The sequence below is a fragment of the Cyrtonyx montezumae genome, unplaced genomic scaffold (assembly GCF_038088225.1).
Source record: "Cyrtonyx montezumae isolate F1298 unplaced genomic scaffold, pur_monq_1.0 scaffold_4, whole genome shotgun sequence".
In the NCBI taxonomy this organism is placed as follows: Eukaryota; Metazoa; Chordata; class Aves; order Galliformes; family Odontophoridae; genus Cyrtonyx; species Cyrtonyx montezumae.
Genome location: NW_027072045.1, coordinates 22,648,253 through 22,666,237, shown reverse-complemented (window position 1 = coordinate 22,666,237; position 17,985 = coordinate 22,648,253). Strand labels below are relative to the sequence as shown.

Genomic DNA, 17,985 nt, shown 5'->3' with positions numbered 1-17,985 from the left:
TCTGTAGTTCAACCATCAGTTTTTTTCTGTGACATTAAGATGGGTACATGAGCAGACTTATTCTCAGTGTTCAAGTAAGCTAGTGCAGTCTGTGATTTTGGTTGTCTTTTTAACTACTAGCACAGAGCCTTTGCTTATTTTTCATCTTAACGCAATAGGAATTTCTTTGTAACATAAGGGTAAAAGCTGGGGTGCTGCAAAAGTGCACTGAGGAGCTTCTGGAGGTCCTGCACATATTGATGACTTAAAAATGGTGTTATTTAAAGTTTATAGCTTTGTCCTAAGAGAAGCTTTTCATTTATCTTAATTCTGCCAACAGTTTGGCACTTTCCCTTCCCTCAGATTCTCTACGTTTGCCCGCTCCAAAGCTGAAATGTATCTGACGTTCCAAATAAGAGTTACAAGATTTTTACAGAACACCTAATGAGAAGGAAAAATAAACTATAAAAATTATGGAATGACTTTAGGAAACAGCTAACTAATTGTATTGTCAGCCTTCCACTTAATTTCCACACCTTTAGATGAGTTGAATAATAAAACAGTATGACGTATGTGATGAACCTATGCTTTTCCTATGTAGATTATAGGCTGCTTAGAAATAACTGATAACACCTGCATTCCATGAGAAAGAAATTTAATTGCCCTTTGAGAAAGTGTAAGTTATGGAATCAGGAGCCAATAATGAAATCAAGGACTTTTCTTATGGTGCTAAATGTTTGTAGTATATAATTTGCACTTAACAGATTCTCATGAAAGAAACTTAAACGCTCCTTTGGTGCCTTTCCTGCTATGTATAGAAAATGCTTTTTTGTAGTCTGTTATGTATTGCTGTGCAATAAGTATGTTCTGAAGCAGAAGATAAATGGCTATATCGTTATCTAATAAATCAGTAATAAGATTTGGATGTTTGGGATTTTAGCATGGGGACTCCATTTGCCTGTTTTACTTAAAAATGTGTTTCACCTGTGAAGAAATTGAATGTGAAGAGGGGCTTGAGAAGCCCAGAAAGATCTGTCCCCCTCCCTGGGGGCTATATTAGACCTCTGAGTCATGAAGTCTTTGCATAGTAGGTGTCTGGTTACAAACCTTTTATGGGCCCTACTCAGCTGAGATATCAGCATCTGCATAATAGCTCCCATCTATTCTTAGGTGATATCCCAGCACAACTGAACAGGCAAGGCAGAAAGACTTGCTTATTTGTATGAAACTCTTCCCTCAATTTTTTTCACACTTTATCTGTCTACCCCATCCTTCTGTTCTGCAGTGCCTTGCTGGCTTGTGAGAGAGGTACAGAATGGCTTATAACGTGACTCTGAATGGACCTGGACCATGGGGCTTCCGACTGCAAGGGGGCAAGGACTTCAACATGCCCTTGACCATCTCCAGAGTAAGTGAACAAAAGGCTTCATTGAGCTTGTCTAGGTTGGGAAACAGCAGTGAACTGATTGCATGTACACTCTGACTTGGCCAAATAAAGTAGAGGATCTTTGCAGGTAGGTTTGATCTGAGAATACAATGTGGAATAGAGGTACATCAGTTCAAGGAAAAGCCTGATGATGTCTCACAGGTACATCTTGTTTGTGTATTTTTAAAAATTTTTGAACTCTCTTTTCAGTGAGCTTCCAGTTCTATTTTGTACAGTGTTTCTTTTTCTGCTGACAGGGGCCTCACTAATGCAGTTTATTTGGGGGGAAAGGATGACAACCGTGAATGTGAATAAACAATGGCATTTCTAGAAAATAACTATGTAACAGCTTGTAAATATATCTAATCTAGGTCTGCTCAAATTATGTAGATATGTTCCTCCTTTGAAGCAGTTACAATAACTGGATAAAAATTAGACTTGTCAAACAGATGACTCAGTGCTTAAATGAGGACTTAAATAATGCAGGAGCCTTCCTTTTGTAGCTGATGAACCACATGTGACTTAATTACTAATTACCCAATGTATCTATTGATTATAAATGAGTACATTTCTCCTTTCTTCCTCTCTATGAACAGTATTGCAAGGCATAGCAGTGCAGAGTTCTTATTATCTGAATTATATTATTTCCACAAAAGTTTTTAGGATCCAGTGGCTCTCAAAAAATTCACAAGTGTCTATCTTCTTTTCTTACTGTGTTCTATGTAACTTTGATTTGGCAACTCTGCTTTACGCTACTTCTTACAGCTCCCTCCTCCTTTTTTGACAGCCTCAAATCCATTCTAGAACGTTCAGGTCTTTAGAGGTGTCTCCACATATCATCTGCAGAAGGCTTACTGTTTCGCAAAGCAACGATTATAAAAGTTATTTAAGTGATTAAAGGAATATCAAGGTATTTAATAAAATGAATAGAATGCAAACAAATGGTCTGCTCCACTAGAGTGGGGAGGGATGGAAACCATCTCCACAACTTTGAAATCAGACTTTATATTGGAGAAAAATTTAAGTTGTAGATAGCAAATTGATAACTCTCATGAGAGAGAGTCATCAATGAGCTTCTTAAATCTTAACTATACTATTTCATATTCAAACTGTAGTGTTCTCTTATTTGTCTCTTATTCTCATGCACAATATTTTCTCCATAGAAATGTATTAACCTTAGTGCTGAGTTCTATAGTGATCAGAAGAACTCTCCATGTTGTAGAAGCAGACTTTATTCCATAGTAATTGCAAAGACAGCTGTCCTGTCTGTTACAGAATCACAGAATTGTAGGGGCAGAAGGGACCTCTAGAGATATCTAGTCCAACACCCTTGCCAAAGCAGCTCCCTAGCCAAGGTTGCACAGGTAGGTGTCCAGGTGGATCTTGAACATCTCCAGAGAAGGAGTCTCCACCACCTCTCTGTGCAGCCTGTGCCAGTGCTGTCACCCTCACTGTGGAGAAGTTCCCATGTGCATTAGTGCAGAACCTCCTATGCATCAGTTTGTGGTCATTTCCCCTCATCCTATCACCACACACTGCTGAGAATAGTCCAGCCTCGTCCCTTTGCCTCCCGCTCCTTAGATATTTATAGACGTGGATCAGATCCCCTCTGAGTTGTCTTTTTTCAAGGCTGAACAGACCCAGGTCTCTCAGCCTTTTCTCATAAGGGAGGTGTTCCAGGCCCTTTATCATTTTTGTATCCCTCCAATGCTCTCTTTGGAGGAGATGTCTTTTTTTTCTTTCTTTTTTTTACAACAAAAAGCAAACCTTGCCCAGATAAATAAAATCTCTTCATTAGCTTGTCTAATTTCACTAATGGTTTCACTATCTGTAGAATATTTCTGGTATTTATCACTCCTTGAATAAGCATATAGAGTTGCTCACATAACTCTGTAGTCTTTTTCATGAAATTTTGAAACCTGCCCTGTTTTTATTTTCTTAAGCAACTCCTTTGTGCCTAGAGTCTTCCATTGAAGGGTCAGGGCTGTGGCACTTGCATGTTATATGACAGCTAGGAATGAAAAGGCACTTGTTACGAGGAGAACCTATTGTTAAAGGATATAATCTTTTAAGACATACTTAGTGTGCCCAAAAGCTGTATGATTATCCTGGAGTTTTGAGAACATGTGATGACCATAAGTGAAACTCCAATGTTTGGATTCCCAGAAGTGAGGAGGAATTATCTCTTTACATAGCTGCTGCGTTTTTTAGCAATAGAAGCATCAGAAAGCACTGTTATGTGTTTTAAAATCTTCCCTGGTGATTCTCAGCTTTTAGCTGAGAGGTTTGTATTCTGTCCTGGGGGAAAAAGCAGGCATGCAGAAATGAATATAGGTTTTTTTAGGGAGAGCTAGAGTAGGAGCTACTTTCAATTGGAATGCAGTATAATATGTGGCTTTTGCCAAATTAAAAATAGATGTTGCAGGGACGTTATCTTTCACATGAGTATATATTCAAACAGATCAGAGATTTCCATTATTAGCAATTTACAGTCATATGTGAGGTAAGCCCTGAACTCAACTGTATGTGTGATCTCACTTTAGGGAAAGAGGAAAATGTACTGATTTCCAAGACACTCTTGACAAGAGATAAGGCAAAAACAAGTAGCAAGGAGTTGAAGTCATACTCTTAACAATGAACTTAAACAGGAGTCTGGAAGGACTTAAAAATAAATTTAAAAAATTGTGTATAGATATATATAGCCATGCTCTATAAGAAGTCTTACCCTTTAGAATAAATTCTGTCATGAGATGCAATGGACAGGTACTGGAGGCTGGAGAATGATACCAACAGGCATAGTGAAGCTGAGCATCTATCACTCCTGCTGCAGTGAATGGGAGCCGTACATTGTTGGCACTGGAAGAGCTGTCACAGGTGGCCTGATCATATGTGCGAATCTGCTCTTCCAAAATTAACATGGGCAGCAAAGCAGTTTGTTTTTTCATACTGCTTGCATGAACTGTCTGGATGCAAGCAGTTTATAGACATAATTTTGTGCAGGTGTAGTTTAAGTGCTGTTTTATTCTGTTACCTAAGATTGGGTGATTGTAGATGGATGGATGCAGCATTGAAGCCCCTTCATGAATTTGTGAAGGATGATTTCTGAACAGCAAACTTCATCAGGGAGGCAAACGGGCTTGCAGGTGATAAAAACTGGCTGAAAAGCATGCAGAAATATTGCCTCAAACAGTAATAGCATGTGAATGGTATGTTCACTCTGACTATCCATTCAGTTTTGTTTCCTAACAGGTTTTTTTGTTTGTTTTTAGCATTTCCTAGTCTTCAGATAAAAAGCCTGAGCCTGAAGTTGAAGGAGACAGAGTAAAACCCAAACAGTTTTTATATTTTATTTATTAAATGAAGTAGTTGAAATCTGATCATCATGTAAAGTGCAATAAGGAAAAATGGGAAACATTAATAGGGAAGAAACCACATTAGCTGGTATACTTATTTTGATAAAAGTAACCTGAAACATTTATTTGGGAGGAAAATAAAGCAACAAAGCTATTCTAGCATTTCACATTTCACCTTCCTATGCTCTCTGGCATAAATACATCAATTTCCCAATGTGACTGCATTTGCTTCATTGCATATGGGGTATCAGTGCCATACAACAGACAAATGATAGCAAAAGGGCACCCTCTTGGCTTCTTTTCTCCTGTACTTGAAGGCAGGATATGTCAGTTTATATAGGACAATTGCTATGCATTCTCTTACTGTTTAGTGACCGTATCTTGTGACTGTAAGAGTGAACTCTACCTTCAGTGAGTTTAATGAAGGCATAGAACAAGATCACTTGAAATGCTGTGTCCACATCTTGTGTTAGACATCCATATCTGCTAAATCTAATCATTGAGTAGTTATAGTTCTATAACTTAGGTGCAAGGTGCGTTTATTTTAATTCCAAATGTGAAATCCTTCACAACTTTAAAAGACATAGATTAGCATTTAAATAGTTGATATTCTACAAAGCTAATAGGTAGGTCTTATGTCCTCTAAAAGCCTTCCTTTTTATCTACTGGTTAGAGATTTTTTCCCTCTTTTATTCTCCCCAGAACTCAAATGACTTTGAATCAATATCTGAGAGAAGGAGTGAGCCATTTGACTTAAATGGATAGGTAAGCTGTGCTAATATCTTGCCACAGAATTACAAGAGTTGGAGGGAACCTCAAGAGATTGAGTCCAAACCTCCTGCTAAAGCAGGTTCCCTACAGCAGGTCACATAGATAGGCATCCACATGGGTCTTGAATTTCACCATGGAAGATGACTCTACAACCTCTCTGAGCAACCTGTTACAGTGCTGTCACCCTTACCATAAAGAAGTTCTTCTGCATGTTTATATGGAATTTCCTATGTTCAAGTTTTAGGCCATTACTCCTTGTTCTATTTTCTGTGCACCACTGAGATGATCTTGGCTTCATCCATTTGCCTGCTACTTCCTAAGGGAGATGCTTCAAGTTCTTTATCACCTTTGTGGCCCTCTGCTGGACTCCTAGGAGATTCCTGTCTTCTTTGAACTGAGGAGCCCAGAACTAGATGCATTCTTCCAAAAGTGGCCTCGCTGGAGCAGAGCAGAGGGGGAAAGATAACCTCCCTTGACCTGTTGGCCATGTTCTTTTTAATGTGCCTCAGAATACCATTGGCCTTCTTGGCCACAAGGGCACTGTGGTGGCTCACGGCCAACCTGTTGTCCATCAACATATGTATAGGTGATTTTACATTCTTTCAGCCTTCTATAACTTCAAAAAGTTATTTGTGATGGAGAAGAGCTGTCAGAGCAGCTTTTAAGGAGACTCCAGAGCTTTCCTACCTTTTTGTAATATGATATCTATTCTATGGGCATCAGTATTTCTTCAGGAAAATCTTTAAGTTGTAGGTTGTTTCTTGAACAAAAGTAGTCTCACCCAAAATCACAGGGTACTGAAGCTTATTATGTAAAGTCATTTGTTGTATGTACACGTGTTGATATTATGAGAAAATGCTGATTACTTTAGATGGTATGTATCTTCAATTTCTAGCTATTTTGCCATTCAATTCTGAGACGTTTACTGCTTCAGATATCTGAATTGATTGCATTACTGCAGGCTTTAATTCTACAAGTAACTCCCGAAACCCCTAGTTTGTTACTGTTTATTTGAGATATCTCAGTAGTCAGCATTGACACTAAGTAGAGAGGGCATTTATATTATAAGGTTTGTATGGCAGCTGCTCAGTCACAGCCTGAACCACTGATTGAGCACCTGGAGAAAAGACCTGGGCAGCCTTGGGAGCATAGGTGAAGGCAATTCACCTGTGTGACTGGAAGGGGTGGAGCATGGTTCCACTCCTTTTAGACCTCATTTAAGGGCTGACTGCCATTGAGGAAGGATCTCTGGTTGGAGATTTCTCTGTTGTGAGGATTTTTCTGTGAGCCTAGATTCTTGGAGATGGGGGAGCATTCCACCGTTCTTTCTTTGTAACGTTTTCTCATTGCGCTGGTCCCATTGCTTTTACAGGGTTGTATTGCTCAGCAGTCACTATTGGCACACATGTTGGAGGGAGCTAATGCCCAAGTAGTGTTATCTTTTTCAGGCCCTATAATTGTTATGGGTTTTGGGGCCTGGGGATCAAAATGTTACTGGATACTGAGGATTCTGTTCGAGTCTTTACTCTGAACAAAGCAGAATGGAGTTCTCTAGCTGGTTATTCAGATTCTCTGAGAAATGGAGGATTAAATATCCTGAGGTATAAGGTATGCAGCAATCCTTGTCTTGAATGGAAATACCATATCAGGTCTGAGGAGTAACCTTGCTGGATGTTTCACATAAGCTGCTAGTTATCTTGAAGGGTTTGATTTTCAACAAGCTCTTAATATTTTTGGTGATACAGAGCAGTTTCATTACAAGAGATGTATATTTCTTTTCCTCTTTGGTTAAGTAGTCGTGAAAGAAGTAAAAAGATTTTTATTTCTCTCCTCTAAGAAAACCTTCTGAACTATCCACACAGCTTATTCTTACATCTTTAAACTCAGAAATTTCAGGGAAAATGTTATTAGGTTAATTTAAATCTCAGCATCATAATGGAATGTGGTTTGAATGTGTATTGTCTTCATCAAGTAACTTTCAGGAAGGTTATGTAATTGACTGCAGCTCTTTATCAAGTGATTTTTCTGTTAAAAAAGGTATATGCTAGTTAAAAAAGCAGCCCCTTTTGTATGTTTTTGTGTGATTAAAGTAATCACTAAATACTAGGGTTAATGCTAAAGGTCAGCAGCAAATAAACAGTATCATATACTCTACACAGAATCTCTTCAGATATCATGAATTGCTCTATTTAAGATTGTTTCTCAATTTGAATGGTTCTGAATAAAACCTGATTCTCTGATTGTTCTGACGTGATGTAACATGAACAAGTTTGAAGCTCTTTCTTTATTTCACTTGCTAAACACAGCTGTTCTCTCAGGGTTGTGATTGTATATGACTCGCTAATACTATTGTGGCATTATTTGTAGAAGAGTTAGGTTCTACTGTCTAATTTTTTATTAACTCATGCAATCTCTAGCTCAGTTAAAAGTGACAGTATTTCTTGGTGCAAAAGAAATGCAAGCGTACTGTGGTGACTTCACAGCTTGTTCTTCAATGACTGAAAAATAATCTTTCCCTTGAATAGGAAGGAACAATGTTAAATGTGATAGGAAACATGGGCCCAAAAGTTGTGAAGAAACTGAGAAGTTCAAGAATGGGGGTAACTAATTATTTTGTCTTTATGTAAAAGGAAGAGATTTCTCAACCTCAGTAAACAAGTCCTCAGCTAAAATGAATTTTATTCTTTTTAACGTGGTGTTTATTGCCAACAGGAAATAATGCTATGATAAATTTCTCAAACTTTGACTTTGTATTTTCAACTAAAAAAATATTATTGATGTACTCCTTCAAGTAGTTGTTAGATTTAATTATTAATAATTTTGTAGATGCTTTAGAACCAGTAAATACAGCAGGAGATAACAATTAAATTATGTATTTAAAGCTACTGAATGATGTAAAATGCATAAAGCTTTTTTTGTGTTAAATTTTTGTTAGTGTTGGGTATCTGAGCTTAGGAAATGTCAGTCTTCCACAACAGAACAGATAACTTGGTCATTAACTCCATTCTGATTATGTTACTTCAAAATGCTATTCAGCTGGTGTGGCATAAAGAGGGAAATATACTCTGCAAATATGCTGGCACTCATTTTCTATAGTAGCAACAGCAGTTCTCATCTGGTCATTCTAGTTGTCTAATAAGCAGTGTAAACACATTATAGTTACATAGGAAGTAGATTTAAAAAAACAATCATGTTTTTAGTTATACTCGGAGTACAGTGTATTAAATGAGACGGTCTTCAATTATGATCTAGCACTGATCAAGTCTAGCTAGCTTCAACCCACTACTGGATATAGCTGATTTATTTTGTGTGTAAGCAGAAGCTTCTATACAGAAGTACCTGAGATGTCATAATTTTATAATAAAATATTAAAAGCTGTCCAGCATAATGAGATTCTGCTCTTCTTTGTTCACTTTATTACAGAAAGAACATGCTGCTCAGTGTGCGGATAAGTTATTAATCCCTACTGAGAGACCATAAGGAAGGAGGGGAACATTGAACATGATAAAAAAAAATCAATACTTAAAGAAGTTTTATGGAAATAAATTCAAACTGTGTCTGGCAATGTCAGCTATGCACACTTTAAAATGAATAATGTGAAGGGTGGCTTGAATAGCATGTGAAAGGGCTGTTTCTTCTGGTACTGTTGTAGTTAGTCTTAAATAAAAAAAGTTAGATTAATGACATCTCAAAATAGGCTTCAGAACTGTCTAAGTTCTGAAATTCTAATTTTACAAAAGTATGCTACAATCTTAGTAAATTGCACTTCATAAATAAATTTTTGCCATTACAGAGGGAGGAAAAGAATGTCAGCAAATGTATTGACCCACAATTTATATAATATGATATAATTAAAAGTAAATAGCTATCACCTGTCAAAATGTTCTGCACAGATGATGAAAAATTGAAGTATGTAATTTAGGTCCTTATGTCATAAGAGCAGCTAAATGAAATAAAATCTTGATTATATGAGCTGTCAGTATGAAACTGGTCCTGAAGTTTTGTCTAACTTTATTGTTAGAACTGTTCCCATAGAATATCTAAGTAGTTTATCAATAACAGGTTGATAGAATGTATTTTTCTTCCCCCAGATATGAAGCTTTTTCTGTGTTATTCTGAAAGCCTTTCAGGAACTAATATTTCCAGTCATTTGCAATATCAATACTCTGCTTCTAGAAGTATCCTAAGAATAATTATTTTCCACCTAATGAACATCTCCAGCTGACATCTTCAACATGCTTACTACAAGGTGATTCTTATTGTCAGCAGTGGCTAACAGCCATTTTTCCAGAAAGTCAATGAGATACCCCTCTTCTTTTAGGAAGGCGTGATGGATCAAATGTCTTCAAGGCATGCAAATCCCGTGGGTTGGGTAGAGTTACTTTCTGCGCCTCTCACATATGTAGTTGGTGTTCTGATTATCTGTGCCACAGGTGTTTAGTGCCTGGACACTATGAATATAGGTTTTAACCTTTCCCCAAAATCCTTCTAAATACACTTGATTTGTAGTGATGGCAGCTGAGGATTAGGAATAACAGCCTTTCATGTGCAGGAACCCTATCTCTTCCCTTTCCTTGCATAGAGTCCAAATTCCAGCTGCTGGGCTATTTTGGCTCCCTCGCTTGCTGCTCTTGGTTAGTCATGTGTAACTAAAGGCATAAGCCCTTGTTCTCGCTAAAAGTAACTGGTTCAAAGAGTGCACACTGTAGGCAATTTTTTGCTTTTCGGTTTACAGCCAGTGTTAGTGACAATTAGTCTTTGTGGCAAGCAGAAAAATTACGCTAAGGCACTATAGTACTAACTTTACCTGGTTAGGGTGGCATTTGTGCACTTCAGAAGCCTCTGTGGGACTCTCATGCTATATTTAAAGCATCCTGTAACTTAGGAAGCTATTTGATTTGGAACGAATGCTGCATTTACCTCAAGCTTCTGGAATGGGACATAGTATCCAAAACTCCAAAAATACTACATGTAACCCCAGATTCTGGTACATAGTGCCAAATCAGAATGCTCTGGTATTAGGGTGAATTTGGTCTGCCTTTTCTTGATCGCTGGGACTATCTCTATTTGAGAATGTCAGTGTTCTCTCCTTACCTAGTTATAGCTAGTTCAAAAATGGCCAAGGCCGATTAGTGCTATAGCAGGTGTTTAAAAAATAAATACCCAAAGCAAGATGTTCTATGTTACTGGAGTTGGCTAAGTTAATCTAGGAAATAAATTGTCTTCCTACTGCCTCACCTTTTTTTGTAAGGACTTGCAGAGTACAAATATCCTCCTGACCTTTTGTCAAAAATTCCCTCCTGTTTAGAAGGTTCTCATCTCACATTTTTACTTCATCTTGGATTTGTTACATCATTTTAATTCCTTTTGTCAGCTCTGTGAGGTGAAGCAAATGAGGTTTTCATTATTGTTTGCTTTCCTAATTGCAAGAAGTGATTAAAATTTCTGATGTTGTCATCTTCTTAAACAACAACAACAAACCAAACACGTTCGAGCAGCAATCTCTTCAGTTTGTCTACTCCTTCATACTGCTGCTTTCGTGTGTAAGTTAAAATGTGTTGTGTTGGTGTATAGTTCTTGGTAGTTCAAGGTGGGCACTTGGACAGAAAAGGTGAGCAGATCATTGGGTCCTATCAATGTTTGGCTGTTTCATTCCCAAAGTATAGGAAATATATTGTCTGCCTTTGAGAGAAGGAATATCCCACACTTTGGAGTTGTATGCTTTAGTTGTAGCAGCTGACTGCAAGGACAAGTAATAGTACTGCTGTGGCCATGTGGGGAAGTCCCAGTGTTGTCTTTTGGCACTCATCCTTGCTTCATATGGGATGGTGTTCTGCTGTCTCCTGCCTCTGTGTGCTTGGAATGCTGTAGTGGGCTGCCTCCCTTCCTGCCATTCCTTGCTTTGCCCCACCCATTCTCTCTTACTGGAATCTGTCATCCTTTCTTTGTTTCAAGCTTCGTGATGTTCAAATTTACTGCACTGACTGGAAGAGCAAAGAGATGAAGACTGCATTTGGGAAGTGAAAGTTACAGGTCCTTCCACAATGTGTTATCTCTTCTTGTAGAAGAGTGAGGGGAGATGTGAAAAGAATATGTAGGGTGTAGTAATACAAGAAGTTGGCTAATGAGAATTACCTTATGGAGACTCATAATCATGTGCCATGCTGTGGGTTTTCCTGTTTCTCTGGTTATATGCACTGCTATATTAAATAGTCTGCTAGCCTGTATTGTGGAACACAAGATGCAACAACCAATATCGTTTGTGTATTTATGGGAGAGTATATGTCCACTGAGAATTTATGGAAGACACTCCTCTCCCTTTAGTACTGCACTTACTGAGGGCCACAAGCTAATTATTTTTTCTTATTGGCAGCTTCCTTGTTTTGCTATTCTTCTGTGGAGCTTTGCTTCCTCACCCTGCAAAAAGTTATTATAGAGTGTGACCTCCAAATTTTTCTCTGAAGAAAATATGCCAAGGTTGTGGAGTAGAAAATATTACTCTTGAAAAACACTAGTAGCCAGTGGTTGTGAATATTGTGAATGTTTTCCTAGTGACAAAACATATTTATTTCCCTATGTGGGAACGTGTACTTATTTTCTAAACATGTGTTGGATTCTAGGACTAACATAATGTACTTGATTGATTTTTCCAGAGATCATTCTTTAGGTAGCCTAGATATAGGAAGGCAAATGGAGTAGAATGTAAAAAATAGTCTACCCGGTAGAATGACAAAAACAAGCATTCAAGGAAAATGTCATGTGAATATATTCTTTTGTGTCTTAAATGTAGCTGGAAAGACACTAATGAATGTGGATCAAGAAAGTCTGAATCTTTGACTTGTACAGATCTCGTGTATTTCCTTTATGCAGTTTGGTACTGTGCTTTCAGCTTTGGCAGTCAGAGGGAAATAATGGGAGAGGTATAGAACAAAGTTTATGTAAGCTCTGGAGAGTTGGAATTAATCCATTTTTAATTTTGGGTCATTTATATAGACCAAATTCCAATATCTTTCTTAGCAAAATGTGGGAAGAAGTCAAGAATTGATTATGCACGCAAATGAGATTGCTGTCTGGAAGAATATGGGGCAGAGAGCTATAGGTATTTTTCCAGGGCGTGTGTATTGTCATAGAGCTTATCCCAGCTTGTGGGAACGTTTCAGGGAGCGTGGGGGGGAGTTTATCACTTCAACAATATTGAAGACATATTTGCAGTATGATTGACAAGATGAGGAGGTGGTATATCATTTCTTTCCGCATCAAGGGACTAGAAGCAAGTGAATCCAAAACTAGAACTTAGCTGCTTTATTTATCCCTTGAGCAGGTGCAGTATGAGCAGCTGCAATAAGATCTTTCATACTCTCCACCCATGATTCCCTGTAGTTCATGTGTCCTAAAGACAACCTCAAAAGTAGGTGGGGCGCTCCTGTACAGTATTATACTTCTGTAAGTACCGTGCAGGATGCTGATCCTTACCATGGAAAGCCAGGATTGGATTTGAGTTGGATATGATTTTGTGATATAGTTAAATGTTTCTCTTTTATTTTCTTTTGATTCTGAGTGTGCTCCATTATTTAATTATTTAATTTGTATTTGCCTGTAACATTTTTGTTTTAATTAATCTTCTTATCAGCCAGCAAACAGAACAAAAGAACAATTGTAAATTTATTTATCTCTTAAAATTATTTGCCTCATACTAACAAGACTTTCAGTTTGCTATATTTGAGGAAAACATTGCTAAGAGTACTTTTGAAGAGGATTCAATGTAGACAAAAGGAATATTAATATTCTTCCACTGATTTTGTTAGAATTAGATTGGATCTCCAACTCCAAACCATGGAAGTACTCTTGTCAGATAGTTGATTAAGCCTTTTTTTTAATGAATAGAAGGGAAAAAAAAAAGGACTTTTTTGCATTTACCTCTGGAACATTTACAGCAGATTTTCTGGCCTTGAGGCTAGTAGTCCTTAATTTTCAACTTCTGTTATAAACTATCTGCTCCTGTCTCGGAGTAGTGACTGCCTGGATCATACAGCTGCTGTACTGTGCGGGTGTCTTAGTGTATGCCAGTTCTGTAAAAAGGGTTAGTGTAGAAACAGTTATTTAAAGGAACACCTTTTTCCACAGCAGCTCACCTATTCTAGCAATATCAAAATATGGATTGAGAGGCAAGGAAAAAAAGTTCCAAAATTTCCCTGAAAACAGAAGGGAGTGTATGTCATATTCTGAATCTGTTCATATCTTCCTGTTTATACTATAGTTGCATTAATGTGATATTCAGTAAAAAAATTTTTCAATGTGTCACAAACTCTAATTGTTCTGGATAAACTCTGAGTCACTATGTAATAGCTGATGCATCTAATAATTCCACAGTATTTACTGGAGTACTTCAGTGTATTTTGGTGAAAACAGAGTAAATATCCTGGATCTGTTTTTATTTTAGATTAAAACTTTAAAATAAAAGAGAGAAGGGGAGGAAATCAAATAATAGTATATCTGTTAGCAAACATAGCACTTTATGAGAGGACTTACAATGTCCTTGGTGTACTTGTAGTTGTTTAGTTTCAAATTTCTGGTTGGTACTCAAGGAATGTTCACCCCCTATTGTCTCCTGAACATATACTGAATGTGGTCTGTGATTTGTCTTTGTATTTAGGTGACTTATAGAAAAATCTCTCATGCTTTTTTTCTAAATGTCTGTGTTGAACAGATTCCTTGATAAGTGTGTACATATATACACACATATACACACACACGCCTTCCCCTATAATTTAAATCATTGAATGTCTTGGTAGGTACTGCAGAGATCATTCAGTTTTGACTTACCTGCTGCATGCAGGGTTGCCAAACTAAATCAAGCACTAGACCAGAATGCCAGGTATCCCATCCAACCTGGCTTTGAATACCTCTAGGAATGGAGCATCCACAACCTCTCTGGTGTGCGCTTGCAGCACCTCACCACTCTCTCAGTGAAAAAATTATCCTGACATCTAATCTAAATCTCCCCTCTTTTAGTTTAAAACCTTGTTCTATCACTACTTTACCCACGTAAAACAGTTGATTTCCCTTCTGTTTATAAGCTTCCCTCAAGCAATGTCTTCTCACAGCCTTTTCTTCTCTGGGCCGAGTAAGCCCACCTCCTTCATCCTGTCTTCATGGGAGAGGTGCTCCAGCAGTCTGGTTGTCTATGTGGCCTTCCTCTGAACCTACTCCAACAACTCCACGTCTTTCTTGCACAGGAGGCCCCAGACCTGGATGCAGTGCTTCAGATGGGCTTTGTGAAGTTGAAGTAGTAGCTGGCCACCCCTCTTCTGATGCAGCCCAGGAAACTGTTGGTGTTCTGGGCTGCAGTTGCACACTGCTTGCTCATCTTAACTTTTTCATCTACCAGAACACCTAAGTTCTTTTCAGCAGGGATGAATCGCAGCATGTATTTTGTTCAGTTTGTCTTGCTTTGCTACCAGAGTTAGTAAAAATCTAGTCTGAGATGATAGTATGTTTATACTTTGTATTTTGTTTAATTCCTTTAGAATTCTACAACACAAAACTTTGGATTTTTCTCCTAATTCCAGTAGTAGCTATTTTCTAATATTCGTCTGCTTTGTCTAGCTAGACAAAAGTTTTGCTGTCCATTGAGTGAAATTCTAAAGCCTGTCCAAAAGGCTCAGTGTCTCAAACAGAACTTATCAGAGCAGGCACTGATGTGAACAAATGAGTAAATAGCCACTGGTTCAACTGTGCATCTCGATACTATTCCTTTAGTGATCTGGTTAGTTTGTATTGCAAATAAGTTGCACTGTTATCATTCTTAATTGGATAATATAACAGGGAGTGTGTGTCACAATATCATGTTGCAAAAGAGCTGCAGTTAGAATTGGTATTAATTGGACTCTCTGCTTAGGCTTGAAATATGTTTTTCCTTTAATCTTTCCATAAATGTGGTTGTGTTCTTTCGGTGGGAAATAAAGTAGCTGTAAGACTAGACTAAGAGCATGAATACTGGAACTATAAGCTTATTTCAAGAAAATGATGTTGCAAGCAAGGTGTTTGCATTGGTGGACTTTGATTTTTGCTTTAGGTATCTTTTGCCATCCAAGTGTTCTGTGGTGTCCTGCTCAGAGTGAGACAGTATTTTGAAGTTTCAGTTTGGACTGAGTATTGTCAAGAGAAATCACAGGCTCTGGTCTGACAGAGGTGGTAGGACTGTAAGCATGCTGACGCAGGACCATAATGAAAAAAATGACCTGACACCTACTGTTTTATAACAAGTCTTTATTACAACTGTGTTATAATGAATACGGGTGTCATCAATTTTAATTTAAACTAGGAAGCTGGAGGAATAAATAGTTCTGCTTCTAGCTCCGTGTTTACTTTCCTGCTTACACCAGGGTTTAGAACAAATATTTTCAGTTCATCTGTGTTATTTCAAATAGGTTCTTATGTTGGTAACATTCCACTTTCACTACTTTTGAAGGCAGGGAAGAAGGGGCAGAAGCATACTGTTTCTCAATAGTGTGAGAAGTTGAGTCAAAGCTTTTCAACTCACAAAATTTGAGTTTGAATATCATTAAAAAATCGTTTTGGTTTCCTATGTGTGTATATGTATACATATATATTTTTTACCAAGTGCCAAGTCTCTGTGATGAGCTCAATTTCAAATGTCTGATATTTTTTCCCATTTTTTTTTTATACTCTGATGAAAGTATGGAAGTATGGATGCAGTGAGATTCTATTGTTGGCATGTCCTTAATGGACACTGCTGGAATTTCACTGCAAGAGCCATGACTTCTGTTTTATCTGAAAACTCACTGGCTCTTGATGACAGACAAACTCTGTTTTTAGCAATGCACTGAAGGTCAGGCAAATGACTGCTTTCCAAATAGAGTAACTGAAGATACTGGGACAAAATTATTCCTGGTATAATACCACTAGTTCTGTGAAGCTACAGGGGAGATAGATTTGTAAAGAGCCTTGACAGTTGAAGGATAATACTTCTGTTCTCATTCACTTGCATGAAAAGGAGGTTGGGGAAAAAAAACATCTTTTTTTTCTGTGAGTAATGCTACATTCCCTACAATAAGAATACTTTTTTTTTTTACCTGGCATAAACCAGGCTAGGTCCATTAAGGAGACTGAGCACCTTGGACTGTGCTTTTGTTTTTTTTTCCTAATATCTGAAAATTCAGCTTGAAAATTTTTAATCTAAGAGCGGGGCTTTAGGTTTTATGACTGCATATTTCTTAGGGTTAATCTAGGGAATGTGTAGGAGGTGCTAGGCTGCTTTCCTGGTGACATTTAGAATAATTATTTTTCACATCTATTCCATTTTAGCTATAGTTTTGGCATACCTCATGTCTATACACTGACTGTCAAGCGGACTGGTTAGATATTTATTTTTTTCAAGCTGTCTATGACCTTAATTCAGATATAAAGCAATAATGATTTTGCATTTGGACCAAGAAAGGTCAGTAGTAATTTGTGAAAATGAAAACTTGATAGGGTTGTATCACTGCTCAGCTATTATGAAGGGGGTCACCAACCTCTTTGTAGAGTGACCACATCAAAGGCTAAAATTATTAGAAACTACAAAGATTTCTTATAGGAGAAACTTTGTTGCATAAATCACAGCTATACTGATAGTTTCCAAATTCACTCATCAAGAGTGGAGGGGCACGTGCAAGCCTGTGGACGCAGTAAGTGTATGTGTGTCACTGTAGAAGTTAGCAATGTCTAATAAGGAGGTGTTTTTCATGTACTACTTCAATTAACTGATCAGCTGGAAATATCTAGAGCTATGGATACAGAGAGATCCCTCTGTTGGCAATAGATGTCATAGTATATCCCATTTAATATCCTAGTGCCTAGGACTACTACTGGTTACCAGTTTCCTATGACATAAGGAGTTGGTAAAAAAAAAAAAAGTTTTTTAACAGAGGTCATTATAAAAAAGTGAAATAAATATGAATTGTATTACATTTTTTCAATAGTTGCAAATATGATTTTTGCAGTTCAGTGGCAGAACTGTATCCCTTAAATCTTCAACAGTGTTCTAATATGTGGCTTGCTTCAGTAGTAATGTATCCTATTTACTTCTGTGGAAATTACAATACCTGCAATAACACCATTTCATGGAAAAGATTCTCTACCACAAAAACAGTATTTTTCAATAGCCACCACCATTTGATATGCACTTTGACCAGCATGGAATCGAAAGAGCCTGCTTGCTGTACTTGTCAATTCTGCGTGCCTGTCCAGAATATGGCTTATTATTCATATTGCTTTTGCTGTTGAAACACACCATCCACCAATTTGCTATGCTAATATCCACTATTTAGTCTCCATAAGTGTTCGGTAAGTGTCAATGGGTGTTTTTGTGTTTTGTTTTTTTTTGCATGGAGGTATTCAATTCCATACCTTTACTTCATACACACTTCTGTGTCAGATGCCATTTTTTCAGGC

General features: G+C 37.6%; 1 protein-coding gene across 6 annotated transcripts in view; it reads left to right on the top strand.

Moving 5' to 3' along the window:
- Positions 1-1,115: 1,115 nt before the first annotated feature.
- Positions 1,116-17,985, top strand: part of LDB3 (LIM domain binding 3) — a 108,146-nt gene continuing 91,276 nt past the window's right edge. For 2 of the 6 annotated variants that reach the window (XM_065746791.1, XM_065746789.1), the window contains exon 1: positions 1,123-1,387. In XM_065746791.1, the coding sequence (XP_065602863.1) occupies positions 1,295-1,387 (93 nt within the window). In that variant the 5' untranslated portion in view covers positions 1,123-1,294. Of the gene's footprint in view, positions 1,388-17,985 lie in introns of all 6 variants that reach the window. The other 4 variants (XM_065746788.1, XM_065746790.1, XM_065746792.1 and 1 more) reach the window with 4 other exon arrangements.